Genomic DNA, 17,500 nt, shown 5'->3' with positions numbered 1-17,500 from the left:
ATTGCATAGAATATTAAAATGTTCTTCATACTAAGAAAAAATGGTTATTTTAAGAAGAACGTTTCTGTGGCATCACTGCGGAAAAAAACCCTTTTGAAACCTTTATTTGTAAGAGTCTGTTCACAATCAATCAATCAATCAATCAATCAATCAATCAATCAATCAATCAATCAATCAATCAATCAATCAATCAATCAATCAATCATTTAAATGAACATACACACTGTTACTGGCCAGGAAAATATATAAATATATATATACATAGTTCAGTTAATGCATATTGATGTTTATTCTATTCAGCAGAATTTAATCAAGTCAAAAAATATTCATGAAAGAGGTCATGTACAAAAATATCAAAACAGTGCAGTGATTGATGATAGTTATGAATCACAAGTCTGTAAAACTGCAATGGTTTATAAAGTTTCTGCTGTATTCTGGGTTTTGTGATTTATTGGATATCATTGTTCTCTGAAACTCTTAGAGCAGCTTAATCAAAAGTTCGCAGCATTTAATCAAATTTGTGTGAATGTCTTTATTTCAGAGTAACCTTTGGACATTTATTCCACACTGAAGCTTAATCATAATCTGTCTTTATATAATCATATTGTGCATTGATAGGTTTAAAGTCTGATGTAAGAAGCCCTCAGTGAAAACAGCCGGTCGAACCAAAACTCAGCATTTCGGCAGGATCTTCTCGACCTGATCGGAGGAAATATTAACGGTAAGTCTAACGGTTTTTAAATGTTACTATTTCGGAACATTCAGAGAAACATTCAAAAGTAACGTTCCATAATGTTTGAAGAATAATAAAGTGGAATGTTCCTTTAACGGTCATATTTAACGGAGTATTTATTTTAAAACGTTTGAACGTTCAGAAAACATTCAGAAATAACATTTTCATAAATTAAGGGGAATGTTAGTGAAGTAAAAATATACAGTCAAACCAAAATGTATTCAACATGTCTCACATCATCAGTTTATTCGCTATAGTTTAGAAAATGGTAATGAAATATGAGCAGAACTCAGTTGATATTTGACTGGTTTTGTCCGTCCTTCTGTTAGACTGTCTCACACATGAATTATGTTGAATATCTGTCAGCTGTTAAATTTAACTACACAATTAGATAATACCAGTTTAGCTCAGCCAATCACCAAGCAATGCTTCATTGTGTTCAGTCTGTGTGTAAAAAGAGCATTAGCAATTAAAGAAAACACACTTCAGCAAAACATGATCAGCTCAAAGTGTCCCAATCATTTCTGCTCCCAAATTGTTATAAATGTCACTGGTAGTCTCTGTATGAAGAATATCTGGGTATAATATGTCACAGTTTACTTTATTTAGCTCTCCTCACTTACATTAATGAACTATAGTGTCCTGATCACACTAGTGAAAAAATATCAAAAATTATATCTGGTATATATCTGACATATATTAATCATCAAATAATTAAAGCTTGCTCACATGAGACAGACCAGCTAACAAAAATATGTTCTAAGAGTGTTTTACCAATGATCCCATGAAAACATTATTTCTGAGAGTTCCTGATGTCTGTCTTTGTTTTCTCTTCTCTTCTATATCTATAAAAAAATGAGTTAGATTAAAGGGTCATAGCACTTGCATTTTGTTGTCCAGTTGTTAGTTTCACTGCTTCTATTGTTCTCATTTGTAAGTCGCTTTGGATAAAAGCGTCTGCTAAATGATTAAATGTAAATGTAATGTAAATGTCTGCAGCTTCTGATGGCGTTCAATGGGAAATATCAGCTGGAGTCACACGAGAACTTTGAGGCTTTCATGAAGGCCATTGGTAAGACTGTCATGAGAAGAAAACATTTACAGAAAAGCACAGGTTTCTTGGATGAGAATGAAAGCATATTAATCCCTGTTATAGTCGTACGCTTGACATGGGTTTGATGTGTTTGCGTCTCGTGTCGCAGGACTGCCGGAGGATGAGATCCAGAAAGGTAAAGATGTGAAGAGCATCTCAGAGATCCATCAGGACGGGAACGACTTCAAGGTGACGGTGACGGCGGGGACTAAAGTGATCCTGTACTCGTTCACTGTGGGAGAGGAGTGTGAGCTCGAGACCTTCACTGGAGAGAAGGATAAAGTCAGTCCCATCAGAGTCAAATCACCAGATCGAAAGAAAAAGAAACATCGGTCCCACTTTATATTAAGTGGATTTAAGTACATAAATACTTTTGTGATACGAGTCAGGTTAGGGACAGGTGTGATACGGGTAAGGTTAGGGACAGGTGAGATACGGGTCAGGTTAGGGACAGGTGTGATACGGGTCAGGTTAGGGACAGGTGAGATACGGGTAAGGTTAGGGACAGGTGTGATACGGGTAAGGTTAGGGACAGGTGTGATACGGGTCAGGTTAGGGACAGGTGTGATACGGGTAAGGTTAGGGACAGGTGAGATACAGGTAAGGTTAGGGACAGGTGTGATACGGGTAAGGTTAGGGACAGGTGTGATACGGGTAAGGTTAGGGACAGGTGAGATACGGGTCAGGTTAGGGACAGGTGTGATACGGGTCAGGTTAGGGACAGGTGAGATACGGGTAAGGTTAGGGACAGGTGAGATACGGGTCAGGTTAGGGACAGGTGTGATACGGGTCAGGTTAGGGACAGGTGAGATACGGGTCAGGTTAGGGACAGGTGTGATACGGGTAAGGTTAGGGACAGGTGTGATACGGGTCAGGTTAGGGACAGGTGTGATACGGGTCAGGTTAGGGACAGGTGTGATACGGGTTAGAGACAGGTGTGATACGGGTAAGGTTAGGGACAGGTGTGATACGGGTCAGGTTAGGGACAGGTGTGATACGGGTAAGGTTAGGGACAGGTGAGATACGGGTCAGGTTGGGGACAGGTGTGATACGGGTCAGGTTGGGGACAGGTGTGATACGGGTCAGGTTAGGGACAGGTGTGATAGGACAGGTGTGATACGGGTACGGTTAGGGACAGGTGTGATACGGGTTAGAGACAGGTGTGATACGGGTTAGAGACAGGTGAGATACGGGTCAGGTTAGGGACAGGTGTGATACGGGTTAGAGACAGGTGAGATACGGGTCAGGTTAGGGACAGGTGTGATACGGGTCAGGTTAGGGACAGGTGTGATACGGGTAAGGTTAGGGACAGGTGAGATACGGGTCAGGTTAGGGACAGGTGTGATACGGGTCAGGTTAGGGGCAGGTGTGATACGGGTCAGGTTAGGGACAGGTGAGATACGGGTCAGGTTGGGGACAGGTGTGATACGGGTCAGGTTGGGGACAGGTGTGATACGGGTCAGGTTAGGGACAGGTGAGATACGGGTCAGGTTAGGGACAGGTGAGATACGGGTCAGGTTAGGGACAGGTGTGATACGGGTAAGGTTAGGGACAGGTGTGATACGGGTCAGGTTAGGGACAGGTGTGATACGGGTAAGGTTAGGGACAGGTGTGATACGGGTTAGAGACAGGTGTGATACGGGTAAGGTTAGGGACAGGTGAGATACGGGTCAGGTTAGGGACAGGTGTGTTACGGGTAAGGTTAGGGACAGGTGAGATACGGGTAAGGTTAGGGACAGGTGTGATACGGATAAGGTTAGGGACAGGTGTGATACGGGTCAGGTTGGGGACAGGTGTGATACGGGTCAGGTTGGGGACAGGTGTGATACGGGTCAGGTTGGGGACAGGTGTGATACGGGTCAGGTTAGGGACAGGTGTGATAGGACAGGTGTGATACGGGTACGGTTAGGGACAGGTGTGATACGGGTTAGAGACAGGTGTGATACGGGTAAGGTTAGGGACAGGTGAGATACGGGTAAGGTTAGGGACAGGTGTGAAATGGATAAGGTTAGGGACAGGTGTGATACGGGTACGGTTAGGGACAGGTGTGATACGGGTCAGGTTAGGAACAAGTGTGATACTGGTCAGGTTGGGGACAGGTGTGATACGGGTCAGGTTAGGGACAGGTGAGATACGGGTCAGGTTAGGGACAGGTGTGATACGGGTAAGGTTAGGGACAGGTGTGATACGGGTTAGGGACAGGTGTGATACGGGTAAGGTTAGGGAAAGGTGTGATACGGGTTAGGGACAGGTGTGATACGGGTAAGGTTAGGGACAGGTGTGATACGGGTCAGGTTAGGGACAGGTGTGATACGGGTAAGGTTAGGGACAGGTGAGATACAGGTAAGGTTAGGGACAGGTGTGATACGGATAAGGTTAGGGACAGGTGTGATACGGGTCAGGTTGGGGACAGGTGTGATACGGGTCAGGTTGGGGACAGGTGTGATACGGGTCAGGTTGGGGACAGGTGTGATACGGGTCAGGTTAGGGACAGGTGTGATAGGACAGGTGTGATACGGGTAAGGTTAGGGACAGGTGTGATACGGGTTAGAGACAGGTGAGATACGGGTAAGGTTAGGGACAGGTGTGAAACGGATAAGGTTAGGGACAGGTGTGATACGGGTCAGGTTAGGGACAGGTGTGATACTGGTCAGGTTGGGGACAGGTGTGATACGGGTCAGGTTGGGGACAGGTGTGATACGGGTCAGGTTGGGGACAGGTGTGATACGGGTCAGGTTGGGGACAGGTGTGATACGGGTCAGGTTGGGGACAGGTGAGATACGGGTCAGGTTGGGGACAGGTGTGATACGGGTCAGGTTGGGGACAGGTGTGATACGGGTCAGGTTGGGGACAGGTGAGATACGGGTCAGGTTGGGGACAGGTGTGATACGGGTCAGGTTGGGGACAGGTGTGATACGGGTCAGGTTGGGGACAGGTGTGATACGGGTCAGGTTGGGGACAGGTGAGATACGGGTCAGGTTGGGGACAGGTTTGATACGGGTCAGGTTGGGGACAGGTGTGATACGGGTCAGGTTAGGGACAGGTGTGATACGGGTAAGGTTAGGGACAGGTGTGATACGGGTCAGGTTAGGGACAGGTGAGATACGGGTCAGGTTAGGGACAGGTGTGATACGGGTAAGGTTAGGGACAGGTGTGATACGGGTCAGGTTGGGGACAGGTGTGATACGGGTCAGGTTGGGGACAGGTGTGATACGGGTCAGGTTGGGGACAGGTGTGATACGGGTCAGGTTGGGGACAGGTGTGATACGGGTCAGGTTGGGGACAGGTGTGATACGGGTCAGGTTGGGGACAGGTGTGATACGGGTCAGGTTAGGGACAGGTGTGATACGGGTAAGGTTAGGGACAGGTGTGATACGGGTCAGGTTGGGGACAGGTTTGATACGGGTCAGGTTGGGGACAGGTGTGATACGGGTCAGGTTAGGGACAGGTGTGATACGGGTAAGGTTAGGGACAGGTGTGATACGGGTCAGGTTAGGGACAGGTGTGATACGGGTCAGGTTAGGGACAGGTGTGATACGGGTCAGGTTAGGGACAGGTGTGATACGGGTAAGGTTAGGGACAGGTGTGATACGGGTCAGGTTAGGGACAGGTGAGATACGGGTCAGGTTTGGGACAGGTGAGATACGGGTCAGGTTAGGGACAGGTGAGATACGGGTCAGGTTAGGGACAGGTGAGATACGGGTAAGGTTAGGGACAGGTGAGATACTGGTCAGGTTAGGGACAGGTGAGATACGGGTCAGGTTAGGGACAGGTGTGATACGGGTAAGGTTAAGGACAGGTGAGATAGGGGTAAGGTTAGGGACAGGTGAGATACGGGTCAGGTTAGGGACAGGTGTGATACGGGTAAGGTTAGGGACAGGTGAGATACGGGTCAGGTTAGGGACAGGTGAGATACGGGTCAGGTTAGGGACAGGTGTGATACGGGTAACGTTAGGGGCAGGTGAGATACGGGTCAGGTTAGAGACAGGTGTGATACGGGTCAGGTTGGGGGCAGGTGAGATACGGGTCAGGTTAGGGGCAGGTGAGATACGGGTCAGGTTAGGGACAGGTGTGATACGGGTAAGGTTAAGGACAGGTGAGATACGGGTAAGGTTAGGGACAGGTGTGATACGGGTCAGGTTAGGGACAGGTGTGATACGGGTAAGGTTAAGGACAGGTGTGATACGGGTAAGGTTAGGGACAGGTGAGATACGGGTCAGGTTAGGGACAGGTGTGATACGGGTAAGGTTAAGGACAGGTGTGATACGGGTAAGGTTAGGGACAGGTGTGATACGGCTCAGGTTGGGGTTAAAACATGCATGTACACAATAAGTCCATTGTATCAAATTATTCATTCCAATGTAAGTACATAGTACTTAAACCCACTTAATATAAAGTGGGACCGAAACATCAAGGCCTGGTTTCACAGACAGGGTTTAGATTAAGCCAGGATTAGGCCTTGGTTCAATTAGGACATTTAAGCTTTTATAAATGTGCCTTAGAAAAAAGAAACATTACTGGTGTGCATCTTGAGACAAAACAATGACATATTTTAATAAAGTTGTTTTCAGTTAAAACAGCTCAAACATGCATTGGAATTTTGGAATTTTTACATGCTGCTTAACTTGCATTTATTTGAAATAGAAATGTTTTGTAACTTTATAAATGTCTTTACTGTCACTTTTGATCAATTTAATGCATCAATGCGGAATAAAATAATATTATTTTTAAAAACTATTTTCATTATTATATTTTGGACCAAAATGTGAATAGATAAATAAATAGAGAAGATTGATTTATATGTTTGGAGTGAAATATGAGTAGATTGATTATTTGAGTAGATTAATTAATATTTATGGAGTGAAATATGAGTAGGTTGATTAACTGAATAGATTGATTAATATTTTTTGGAGTGAAATATGAGTAGATTGATTAACTGAATAGATTGATTAATATTTTTTGGAGTGAAATATGAGTAGATTGATTATTTGAGTAGATTGATTAATATTTTTGTAGCGAAATTTGAGTTGATTGATTAATATTTTGGACCAAAATATAAGTAGATTGATAAATAGTGAAGATTGATTAATATTTTTTGGAGTGAAAAATGAGTAGATTGATTAAGATTTTGGAGTGAAATATGAGTAGATTGATTAAGATTTTGGAGTGAAATATGAGTAGATTGATTAATTAAATAGATTATTAATATTTTTGGAGTGAAATATGAGTAGATTTATTAATTAAATAGATTGATTAATGTTTTTGGAGTGAAATATGAGTATATTGATTAATCCTGTAAATTGATTAAAAAAAATGTGTGTGTGTGTGTGTGGGGGGGGGGGGGGGGGGTGAAATATGAGTAGATTGATAATTGTTTGGGGGGTGAAATATAAGTATATTGATTAATATTATTGGTGGTAAAATATGAGTAGGTTGATTGAGTAGATTGGTTAATATTTTCGGAGCAAAATATGAGTAGATTGATTAATTGAGTAGATTGATTAATAATTTTGGAGTGAAATATGAGTAAATTGAATTATCGAGTAGATTGATTAATATCTTTGGGTTGAAACACGAGTAGATTGATTAATAATTTTGGAGTGAAATATGAGAAGTTTGAATAATCGAGTAGATTGATTAATATTTTTGGGTTGAAGCATGAGTATATTAATTAATTGAGCAGATTAAATCATATTTTTGTCATGGTTGTCAGGCTTTGTGTGATTGATGAGATGTTACAGATCTGCTGATGTGTGTGTGTCAGACGGTGGTTCACATGGACGGGAATAAGCTGACGGTGTTTGTGAAGGGGATCGAGTCTGTGACCGAGCTGGACGGAGACACTATCAGTAACGTAAGTGGAGACTCATCCTCATCATCATCATCCTCATCATCCTCATTACTGACGCTTTTATGAAACCTGTGCCGTGTGCTTTCAGACTCTCAGCTTCGATGGAATCGTGTACAAGAGGATCAGCAAGAGAATCTCCTGATCGACTCACTAGTGCACTGCAAAATGCCTTTTCTTACTTAGTATTTTTGTCTTGTTTCCAGTCCAAATATCAAAGAAATTAATAAATCAAGATGCATTTACTAGATGAGTAAAATGCCATAAGATATTATGTCTTGTTTTCTGGGGAAATAAATCAAGTGTACATAGTTAAGTTACAAATTAAGTGATTTGTTGTTTAAAAAACAACAACATTGTCTGCCATTTTTCTAAGCCCATTGGCAGATCATTTTGCTTGTTTTAAGCAAAAACTGACTTAATTTTGATTTATATCCCCAGGAAAAAAGACATAATATCGTTTGGTATTTTACAACTTTAGTAAATGCATCTTGATTTAAGAATTGTTTGATATTTTGACTGGAAACAAGACAAGAATACTAAGTAAGAAAAGCATTTTTTGCAGTGTGTTTGTTTGGAATGGCAAATGTAGGAGATTTTCCGGACTAGACTGAATCAAAACTCCACAGTGTGATCTGTTGAAAATGCCTTTATTAGAGTGCAGATTCTTGCTTAGATCAAGTTTATGAAGTGGCTTTGATTTGCACTTGTTCTCCAGCGACGCTCATCAAGGGGTTGCTTGAGAGAACAGCTTCTCTCATGTTCTGATAGACGATTTGGTTCTCTTTAAACAGATGAAGCTCCATCTCTGTCTGCGTGCGCATCGCCTGAAAACACACATTTCACATCATCCAAGCTCACAATGCAAACCCAACACCGAATCTTTCTCAACCCACAGTGACTCTCAGGAAACAGTGTCATTTGTGTGTGACTTACTCAACTTTGATAGATTTAATTCTGTTTAGTTGTTTTAAGGCAAGACAAAACCAATGTTTTTCATGCACGGCTCAGTTTTAAGGTCTATTTTGCTTCTATAACATCAGACTAGAGGAAAGAAAACATCTAAAATACACATTTAAATATTTGATTGCACTTTATCTATTTGCATCTGTAGATTTCAAAATGTAATATCTTCATATACTGTGATTCATCAACTGGGGAAATGGCGATATCTAGTATATCTAGTCTTGCCTTAAAAATAAAGTTTTCATTCATTCAATATCATTACATTTAAACTGTAAAATAGTGAACTGAGTTCAAATTGTACCAACATCATATTAAAATTTCATGCTTTCCCTGTCTACTGTATATATTTTTCTTTTGCTTTTATCTTCCTGACATCGTATTTAAGTGACACTTTATGTCTTACAGTCATCATCATCATCATCATCATCATCATCATCAGTATTTCATTCAAATCAGCCTCATTAGGGTCAAAAGTTCAACTCTGTTACAGGAGGAACACCCCAGATAGACAGCAACATAGTGTCGGCCCAGATCCAGAGCACATCCGGCACACATCTAATATACATCTGGCACACAACTGATACACACCTAGCACACATCTGGCACACATCTGATACACACCTGGCACACATCTAATACACATCTGGCACACATCTGGCACACATCTGATACACACCTGGCACACATCTAATACACATCTGGCACACATCTGATACATATCTGGCACACATCTGGCACACATCTGACACACATCTGGTACACATCTGATACACATCTGATACACATCTGATACACATCTGGCACACATCTGATACATATCTGGCACACATCTGATACACATCTGATACACATCTGGCACATATCTGATACATATCTGGCACACACCTGGTACACATCTGGCACACATCTGATACACACCTGGCACACATCTAATACACATCTGATACACATCTGGTACACATCTGATACACATCTGGCACACATCTGATACATATCTGGCACACATCTGGCACACATCTGGTACACATCTGGCACACATCTAATATACATCTGGCACACATCTGATACACATCTGGTACACATCTGGCACACATCTAATATACATCTGGCACACATCTGATACACATCTGGAACACATCTGGCACACATCTGGCACATATCTGGCACACATCTGATACACATCTGGCACACATCTGATACACATCTGGCACACATCTGGTACACATGGATTTCACACAGCCCAGATGTGGGCCGGATCTTGGCTGACACTATGTTGCTGTCTGGGACACTGACTTTCCGGTTACACTTTATTTTAAGGTGTCATTGTTACAGTGTAATTATATATTTATAAGTACTGAGTAATATTAAGCAACTACATGTACTCACTATAGGGTTAGGGTAGGATTAGGGTTTGGTTGAGGGTTAGTTGCATGTAATTATGCATCATTTACTGTAATTACTATGGTAAGTACATATAACATATGTAACAAGGACACTGTAAAATAAAGTGTTACCGACTTTCCCCACGGTAACATTCAACATCTGGCACACATCTGGCACACATCTGGCACACATCAGCCACCAGTGCAGCTGGTGTTTTACCTCCAGGTCTTTGGTGATGGCATGATGAGCTCCATGTGTGATCAGGAGGATAGCATATGCACGACAGATTAGCCCGTGAGCGGCCTCGATCAGCCCCGCGTGCCAGTGCGTGACGCCCGCCCTCATGATGGCCATGCCCAGCTGGGCGTTATTGGGATGGTAAAGCTTCCTAAGACCAGGAACAGGCGAATGATTGTCTGACTGAGCACAGGTGATCAGAATTAAAGAGATTTACAGTAAATCAACAGATTGCTGGAATTCACTGGATGAAAAGAGGTCAGGGCTGGGCTTTACCATGACTGAAAGTTTGAAATAACTATTAAAAGTTTAAAGATTTTACTCAAAGAAGTCAATAAAATACAATGTTGCTACCATGTTTTAGCAAGTTGCTAGCCTATTTTAACACATTTTTAACGTTTTATCAAGTTGCTAGCCTGTTTTAACACGATTTAACACGTAACAGACATGTTTTATGATTTGCCACTTTGCTAGCATGACTTAACATGTTTGCTACCATGATTTACCATGTTCCTAGTATGATTTAGCACACACTGCTAGCATGTTTCTATTATGATTTAACACATTGCTAGCATGTCTCTAGCATGAATTACAACATTGCTAGCATGTCTTAACATACATACTAGCATAATTTATTACATTGATAGCATGTTTCTAACATGAATTGGCACATTGCTAGCATGTGGCTAGCATGATTTAGTACGGTTTTAGTATGTGGTTAGCAGTACGGTTCTAGCATGTGGCTAGCATGATTTAATACAGTTCTAACATGTGGCTAGCAGTACGGTTCTAGCATGTGGCTAGCATGATTTAGTATGGTTCTAGCATGTGGCTAGCATGATTTAATACAGTTCTAACATGTGGCTAGCAGTACGGTTCTAGCATGTGGCTAGCATGATTTAATACAGTTCTAACATGTGGCTAGCAGTACGGTTCTAGCATGTGGCTAGCATGATTTAATACAGTTCTAACATGTGGCTAGCAGTATGGTTCTAGCATGTGGCTAGCATGATTTAGTATGGTTCTAGCATGTGGCTAGCATGATTTAATAAAGTTCTAGCATGTGGCTAGCATGATTTAATACAGGTCTAACGTGTGGCTAGCAGTACGGTTCTAGCATGTGGCTAGCATGATTTAGTATGGTTCTAGCATGTGGCTAGCATGATTTAATACAGTTCTAGCATGTTGCTAGCAAGATTTAGCACAGTTCTAGAATGTTTTAACAGGTTGCTAGCATGATTTAGCACACAGACTCACGCGTATCCCTCCACCGCGCGCTGTGCGTGTCCGGCCGCCTCGGGGAACTGCTGCAGGAAGGACAGCGTCTCGCTAGCGATGCTGAGGACGCGCAGCAGGTACAGGTTAGTGTCTCCGAACAGCGGATCCTGCTTCTGCAGACACTCGTGGCAGAGCTTAACGACCTACAGAAGCAGATCAGCGTCGTCAGATCAGCATCGCAACACTCTTATTTAAACTGCCTTTTATATATTGGACTAATTGAAAATCAACTTTTGATCAGTTTGTCTAAGCAAATAACTATGGAAGTTTGTTTCCGCCACAGAATAAAAAAATAAAAAAGGTAATTGCGACTTTTTATCTCAGAATTGCATATAAAGTCGCAATTGCGAGGAATAAACACAATTGCACGAAATAAACTCAGAATTGCGACAAATAAACTCACAATTCTGACCTTATAACAAAATTGTGACTTTATATCACGCAATTTTGACTTTGTAACTCGCAATTGCGACTTTATATCTCGCAATTCTGAAGACTGACCTCGTGGAAGTTTCCTCCAAGACGAGCCTCTTCGATCTTCACCAGAGCCTGAAGACTGAACTCTGTGGCCTCCTTCAGCACTTCAGCGGACGGCTGCAGACAGAAGAAACCGGCCATTATAGAAACTAGGAATAGGATTTCCACTTCCCATCATGCTTTGCACGGGGCTGATAGGGAGAGTAAATGTTAAAATAAAGTGTTATTTTATGCAATTTTTAGCAAGATGAGAAATAATGTTCTATGATGTTGGTATTTAAAGTCCCACTGTAGTCAATCCGTTCATCCCTTAACTCATCTTTGATCACCAAAATTACATTTAAACGTTTTTCTCCTTGAAAAACTGTTTATACCTTAAAATAGCTTGAATATTTAGTATGCGCGGTTCTATGAATATGCAAATGAGCCCCGCCTCCACTCACTCACTCAGCTCAGAGATCCACTGGTTGACGATCACACGTTGATCTGATTGGTTACAAGGTAGTTTGTGACGTCAGAAACACCAGCGATTTCAAAGCGTGTTTTTGAGACTGTCTTTGGTTCACTGCAGTTTTAAGGAGGAAATACTCAGCAATGGTGTCGACTTATGAACTTACACATGCTTTGTCTTAAAGCAGATTAAAAACACCACATAGACACATAAACTACATTAAAAACGGGAATTTTGGTCAACTTGAATCAGGTCAACGTGTGATCGTCAACAAGTGGATCTCTGAGCTGAGTGAGTGAGTGAGTGGAGGTGGGGCTCATTTGCATATTCATAGAACCGCGAATACTTAATGAGGCAATGGTGTCAAGTTACATTCAAGATATTTTAAGCCATTTTTCAAAGAAAAAACGTTGAAAAATGTCATTTTGGTGATCAAAGATGAGTTTTAACGGATAAAATTATTGACTACAGAGGACTTTAAATGATTGCATAAACATATGAAGCACCTGACGGAACCCTTTATGGTTTTATATAGAAGCTTTTCTTCTAAGTCAGTGTTTGTACACCGGCTGATATGAACCTTCTGTCCGTCTGTGTCTCTGACGGCCGTCATCAGGTCGTCTTTAATGCCGTTGGTGCAGTGCTCACACTTGCAGTCGAAGTAATACTGTTGCTTCAGCATTCGTTGCCGGTCCTTGGACACGTTCAGAAAGTCCACGTAACTCACGGTCAGCTCTTCCCCTTCGGAGATGCCTCCCAGAGCCCTCAGCTCGATCCTGACAACGTTCCCAGAGTTCAGTGCGTGCGAGGACACAGAGACACAGATGCTGTGAGCTAACACACTCTCTTAAACAACAACAACAGAGTGGAGGCTTGTTTCTGCCACCCAAAAATGTTTTTTATTCTGACATAATTTTGACTATATTTTTCTTGTAATTCCAAGTTTATAACTTTTTTCTCGCAATTGTGAGTTTCTCTCTCACAATTCCTACTTTAATTCTCATAATTGCGAGTTTAGATCTCGCAGTTCTGTCTTTTTTCTCGTAATTGTGAGTTTCTCTCTCACAATTCCTACTTTAGTTCTCATAATTGTGAGTTTAGATCTCACAATTCTGACTTTTTCTCGCAATTGATTTTAGATCTCACAATTCTGTTTTTTCTCGTAATTGTGAGTTTCTCTCACAATTCCTACTTTAGTTCTCATAATTGTGAGTTTAGATCTCGCAATTCTGTCTTTTTTCTCGTAATTGCAAGTTTATAACTCACAATTCTGACTTTTTCTCGCAATTGATTTTAGATCTCACAATTCTGTTTTTTCTCGTAATTGCAAGTTTATAACTTAAAATTCTGACTTTTTTCTCGCAATTGAGTTTAGATCTCACAATTCTGTCTTTTTTCTCGTAATTGTGAGTTTATAACTCACAATTCTGACTTTTTCTCGCAATTGAGTTTAGATCTCACAATTCTGTGTTTTTTCTCGTAATTGTGAGTTTATAACTCACAATTCTGTCTTTTTTCTCACAATTGAGTTTAGATCTCACAATTCTGTCTTTTTTCTCGTAATTGTGAGTTTATAACTTACAATTCTGACTTTTTCTCGCAATTGATTTTAGATCTCACAATTCTGTCTTTTTTCTCGTAATTGTGAGTTTATAACTTACAATTCTGTCTTTTTTCTCGCAATTGAGTTTAGATCTCACAATTCTGTGTTTTTTCTCATAATTGCGAGTTTATAACTTACAATTCTGACTTTTTCTCGCAATTGAGTTTAGATCTCACAATTCTGACTTTTTCTCGCAATTGTGAGTTTATAACTTACAATTCTGACTTTTTCTCGCAATTGATTTTAGATCTCACAATTCTGTCTTTTTTCTCGTAATTGTGAGTTTCTCTCACAATTCCTACTTTAGTTCTCATAATTGTGAGTTTAGATCTCGCAATTCTGTCTTTTTTCTCGTAATTGCGAGTTTATAACTCACAATTCTGACTTTTTCTCGCAATTGATTTTAGATCTCACAATTCTGTTTTTTCTCGTAATTGCAAGTTTATAACTTACAATTCTGTCTTTTTTCTCGCAATTGAGTTTAGATCTCACAATTCTGTCTTTTTTCTCGTAATTGTGAGTTTATAACTCACAATTCTGACTTTTTCTCGCAATTGAGTTTAGATCTCACAATTCTGACTTTTTCTCGCAATTGTCAGTTTATAACTTACAATTCTGACTTTTTCTCGCAATTGAGTTTAGATCTCACAATTCTGTGTTTTTTCTCTTAATTGCGAGTTTATAACTTACAATTCTGTCTTTTTTCTCGCAATTGAGTTTAGATCTCACAATTCTGTCTTTTTTCTCGTAATTGTGAGTTTATAACTCACAATTCTGTCTTTTTTCTCGCAATTGAGTTTAGATCTCACAATTCTGTGTTTTTTCTCGTAATTGCGAGTTTATAACTTACAATTATGTCTTTTTTCTCGCAATTGAGTTTAGATCTCACAATTCTGTGTTTTTTCTCATAATTGCGAGTTTATAACTAACAATTCTGACTTTTTCTCGCAATTGAGTTTAGATCTCGCAATTCTGACTTTTTCTCGCAATTGTGAGTTTATAACTTACAATTCTGACTTTTTCTCGCAATTGATTTTAGATCTCACAATTCTGACTTTTTTCTCGTAATTGTGAGTTTCTCTCTCACAATTCCTACTTTAGTTCTCATAATTGTGAGTTTAGATCTCGCAATTCTGACTTTTTCTCGCAATTGTGAGTTTATAACTTACAATTCTGACTTTTTCTCGCAATTGATTTTAGATCTCACAATTCTGACTTTTTTCTCGTAATTGTGAGTTTCTCTCTCACAATTCCTACTTTAGTTCTCATAATTGTGAGTTTAGATCTCGCAATTCTGTCTTTTTTCTCGTAATTGCGAGTTTATAACTCACAATTCTGACTTTTTCTCGCAATTGATTTTAGATCTCACAATTCTGTTTTTTCTCGTAATTGCAAGTTTATAACTTACAATTCTGTCTTTTTTCTCGCAATTGAGTTTAGATCTCACAATTCTGTGTTTTTTCTCATAATTGCGAGTTTATAACTAACAATTCTGACTTTTTCTCGCAATTGAGTCTAGATCTCACAATTCTGACTTTTTCTCGCAATTGTGAGTTTATAACTTACAATTCTGACTTTTTCTCGCAATTGATTTTAGATCTCACAATTCTGTCTTTTTTCTCGTAATTGTGAGTTTCTCTCTCACAATTCCTACTTTAGTTCTCATAATTGTGAGTTTAGATCTCGCAATTCTGTCTTTTTTCTCGTAATTGCGAGTTTATAACTCACAATTCTGACTTTTTCTCGCAATTGATTTTAGATCTCACAATTCTGTTTTTTCTCGTAATTGCAAGTTTATAACTTACAATTCTGTCTTTTTTCTCGCAATTGAGTTTAGATCTCACAATTCTGTCTTTTTTCTCGTAATTGCAAGTTTATAACTCACAATTCTGACTTTTTCTCGCAATTGAGTTTAGATCTCACAATTCTGACTTTTTCTCGCAATTGTGAGTTTATAACTTACAATTCTGACTTTTTCTCGCAGTTGATTTTAGATCTCACAATTCTGTCTTTTTTCTCGTAATTGTGAGTTTCTCTCACAATTCCTACTTTAGTTCTCATAATTGTGAGTTTAGATCTCGCAATTCTGTCTTTTTTCTCGTAATTGCGAGTTTATAACTCACAATTCTGACTTTTTCTCGCAATTGATTTTAGATCTCACAATTCTGTTTTTTCTCGTAATTGCGAGTTTATAACTTACAATTCTGTCTTTTTTCTCGCAATTGAGTTTAGATCTCACAATTCTGTGTCTTTTCTCGCAATTGAGTTTAGATCTCACAATTCTGTCTTTTTTCTCGCAATTGAGTTTAGATATCGCAATTCTGTCTTTTTTCTCGTAATTGCGAGTTTATAACTTACAATTCTGTCTTTTTTCTCGCAATTGAGTTTAGATCTCGCAATTCTGTCTTTTTTCTCGTAATTGCGAGTTTATAACTCACAATTCTGACTTTTTCTCGAAATTGAGTTTAGATCTCACAATTCTGTGTTTTTTCTCGTAATTGCGAGTTTATAACTTACAATTCTGTCTTTTTTCTCGCAATTGAGTTTAGATCTCACAATTCTGTGTTTTTTCTCGTAATTGCGAGTTTATAACTTACAATTCTGTCTTTTTTCTCGCAACTGAGTTTAGATATCGCAATTCTGTCTTTTTTCTCGTAATTGCGAGTTTATAACTTACAATTCTGTCTTTTTTCTCGCAATTGAGTTTAGATCTCGCAATTCTGTCTTTTTTCTCGTAATTGCGAGTTTATAACTCACAATTCTGACTTTTTCTCGCAATTGAGTTTAGATCTCACAATTCTGTGTTTTTTCTCGTAATTGCGAGTTTATAACTTACAATTCTGTCTTTTTTCTCGCAATTGAGTTTAGATCTCGCAATTCTGTCTTTTTTCTCGTAATTGCGAGTTTATAACTTACAATTCTGTCTTTTTTCTCATAATTCCAAGTTTATATCTTGCAATTCTGTTTTTCCCTCGTAATTCCAAGTTTATATCTCACAATTCTGACTTTTTCTTGCAATTGAGAGTTTAGATCTCGCAATTCTGTTTTTTTCCTTGTAATTCCAAGTTTATATCTCACAATTCTGACTTCAATTCTGACTTTTTTCTCGTAATATCAAGTTTATATCTTGCAATTCTGTCTTTTTTCTCACAACTGAGAGTTTTTAACTCATAATTCTGTCTTGCAACTGAGTTTATATCTCACAATTCATAGTTTATTTCTCGTAATTCCGAGTTTGTCTTGTAATTCGTACTTTATTTCTCGTAATTCCATATTTATAACATGCAATTCTGACTTAAGTTTGAATTGTGAGACATCATGTGTACCTAACCCTAACTTACGTTTACTAACGTTATCATTAAGTTATGAAAACTTTATTTCTGAATGTTTTTTCTTGATTATGGGAACGTTAGAGACAACATTAAGGGAAT

The 17,500-nt window shown here is 39.6% G+C and overlaps 2 protein-coding genes across 3 annotated transcripts in view; one reads left to right on the top strand and one right to left on the bottom strand.

Annotated features, from left to right (window-relative positions):
* The first annotated feature begins 585 nt into the window (after positions 1–585).
* On the top strand, positions 586–8,981 carry fabp1a (fatty acid binding protein 1a, liver). The gene is made up of 5 exons (XM_084415183.1): positions 586–721; positions 1,733–1,805; positions 1,936–2,108; positions 7,591–7,680; positions 7,766–8,981. The coding sequence occupies exons 2-5, from the start codon at positions 1,739–1,741 to the stop codon at positions 7,817–7,819; spliced, it is 384 nt and encodes a 127-aa protein (XP_084271309.1). The 5' UTR covers positions 586–721; positions 1,733–1,738; the 3' UTR covers positions 7,820–8,981.
* smyd1a (SET and MYND domain containing 1a) overlaps positions 8,308–17,500 on the bottom strand; it is a 25,396-nt gene continuing 16,203 nt past the window's right edge. Inside the window, exons 6-10 of one of the 2 annotated variants that reach the window (XM_084415168.1) lie at positions 13,047–13,242; positions 12,040–12,132; positions 11,518–11,681; positions 10,243–10,411; positions 8,308–8,501 (exon numbers count right to left, since the gene is read on the bottom strand). In XM_084415168.1, coding sequence (XP_084271294.1) covers positions 8,358–8,501; positions 10,243–10,411; positions 11,518–11,681; positions 12,040–12,132; positions 13,047–13,242 — 766 coding nt within the window. In that variant the 3' untranslated portion in view covers positions 8,308–8,357. The remainder of the gene's footprint in view (positions 8,502–10,242; positions 10,412–11,517; positions 11,682–12,039; positions 12,133–13,046; positions 13,243–17,500) is intronic. The other variant, XM_084415169.1, reaches the window with a different exon arrangement.

This window comes from Rutilus rutilus, assembly GCF_951802725.1.
Source record: "Rutilus rutilus genome assembly, chromosome: 7".
NCBI lineage: Eukaryota > Metazoa > Chordata > Actinopteri > Cypriniformes > Leuciscidae > Rutilus > Rutilus rutilus.
Note: the sequence above shows the minus strand (reverse complement) of the source record. Positions and strands in the feature narration are given on the sequence as shown.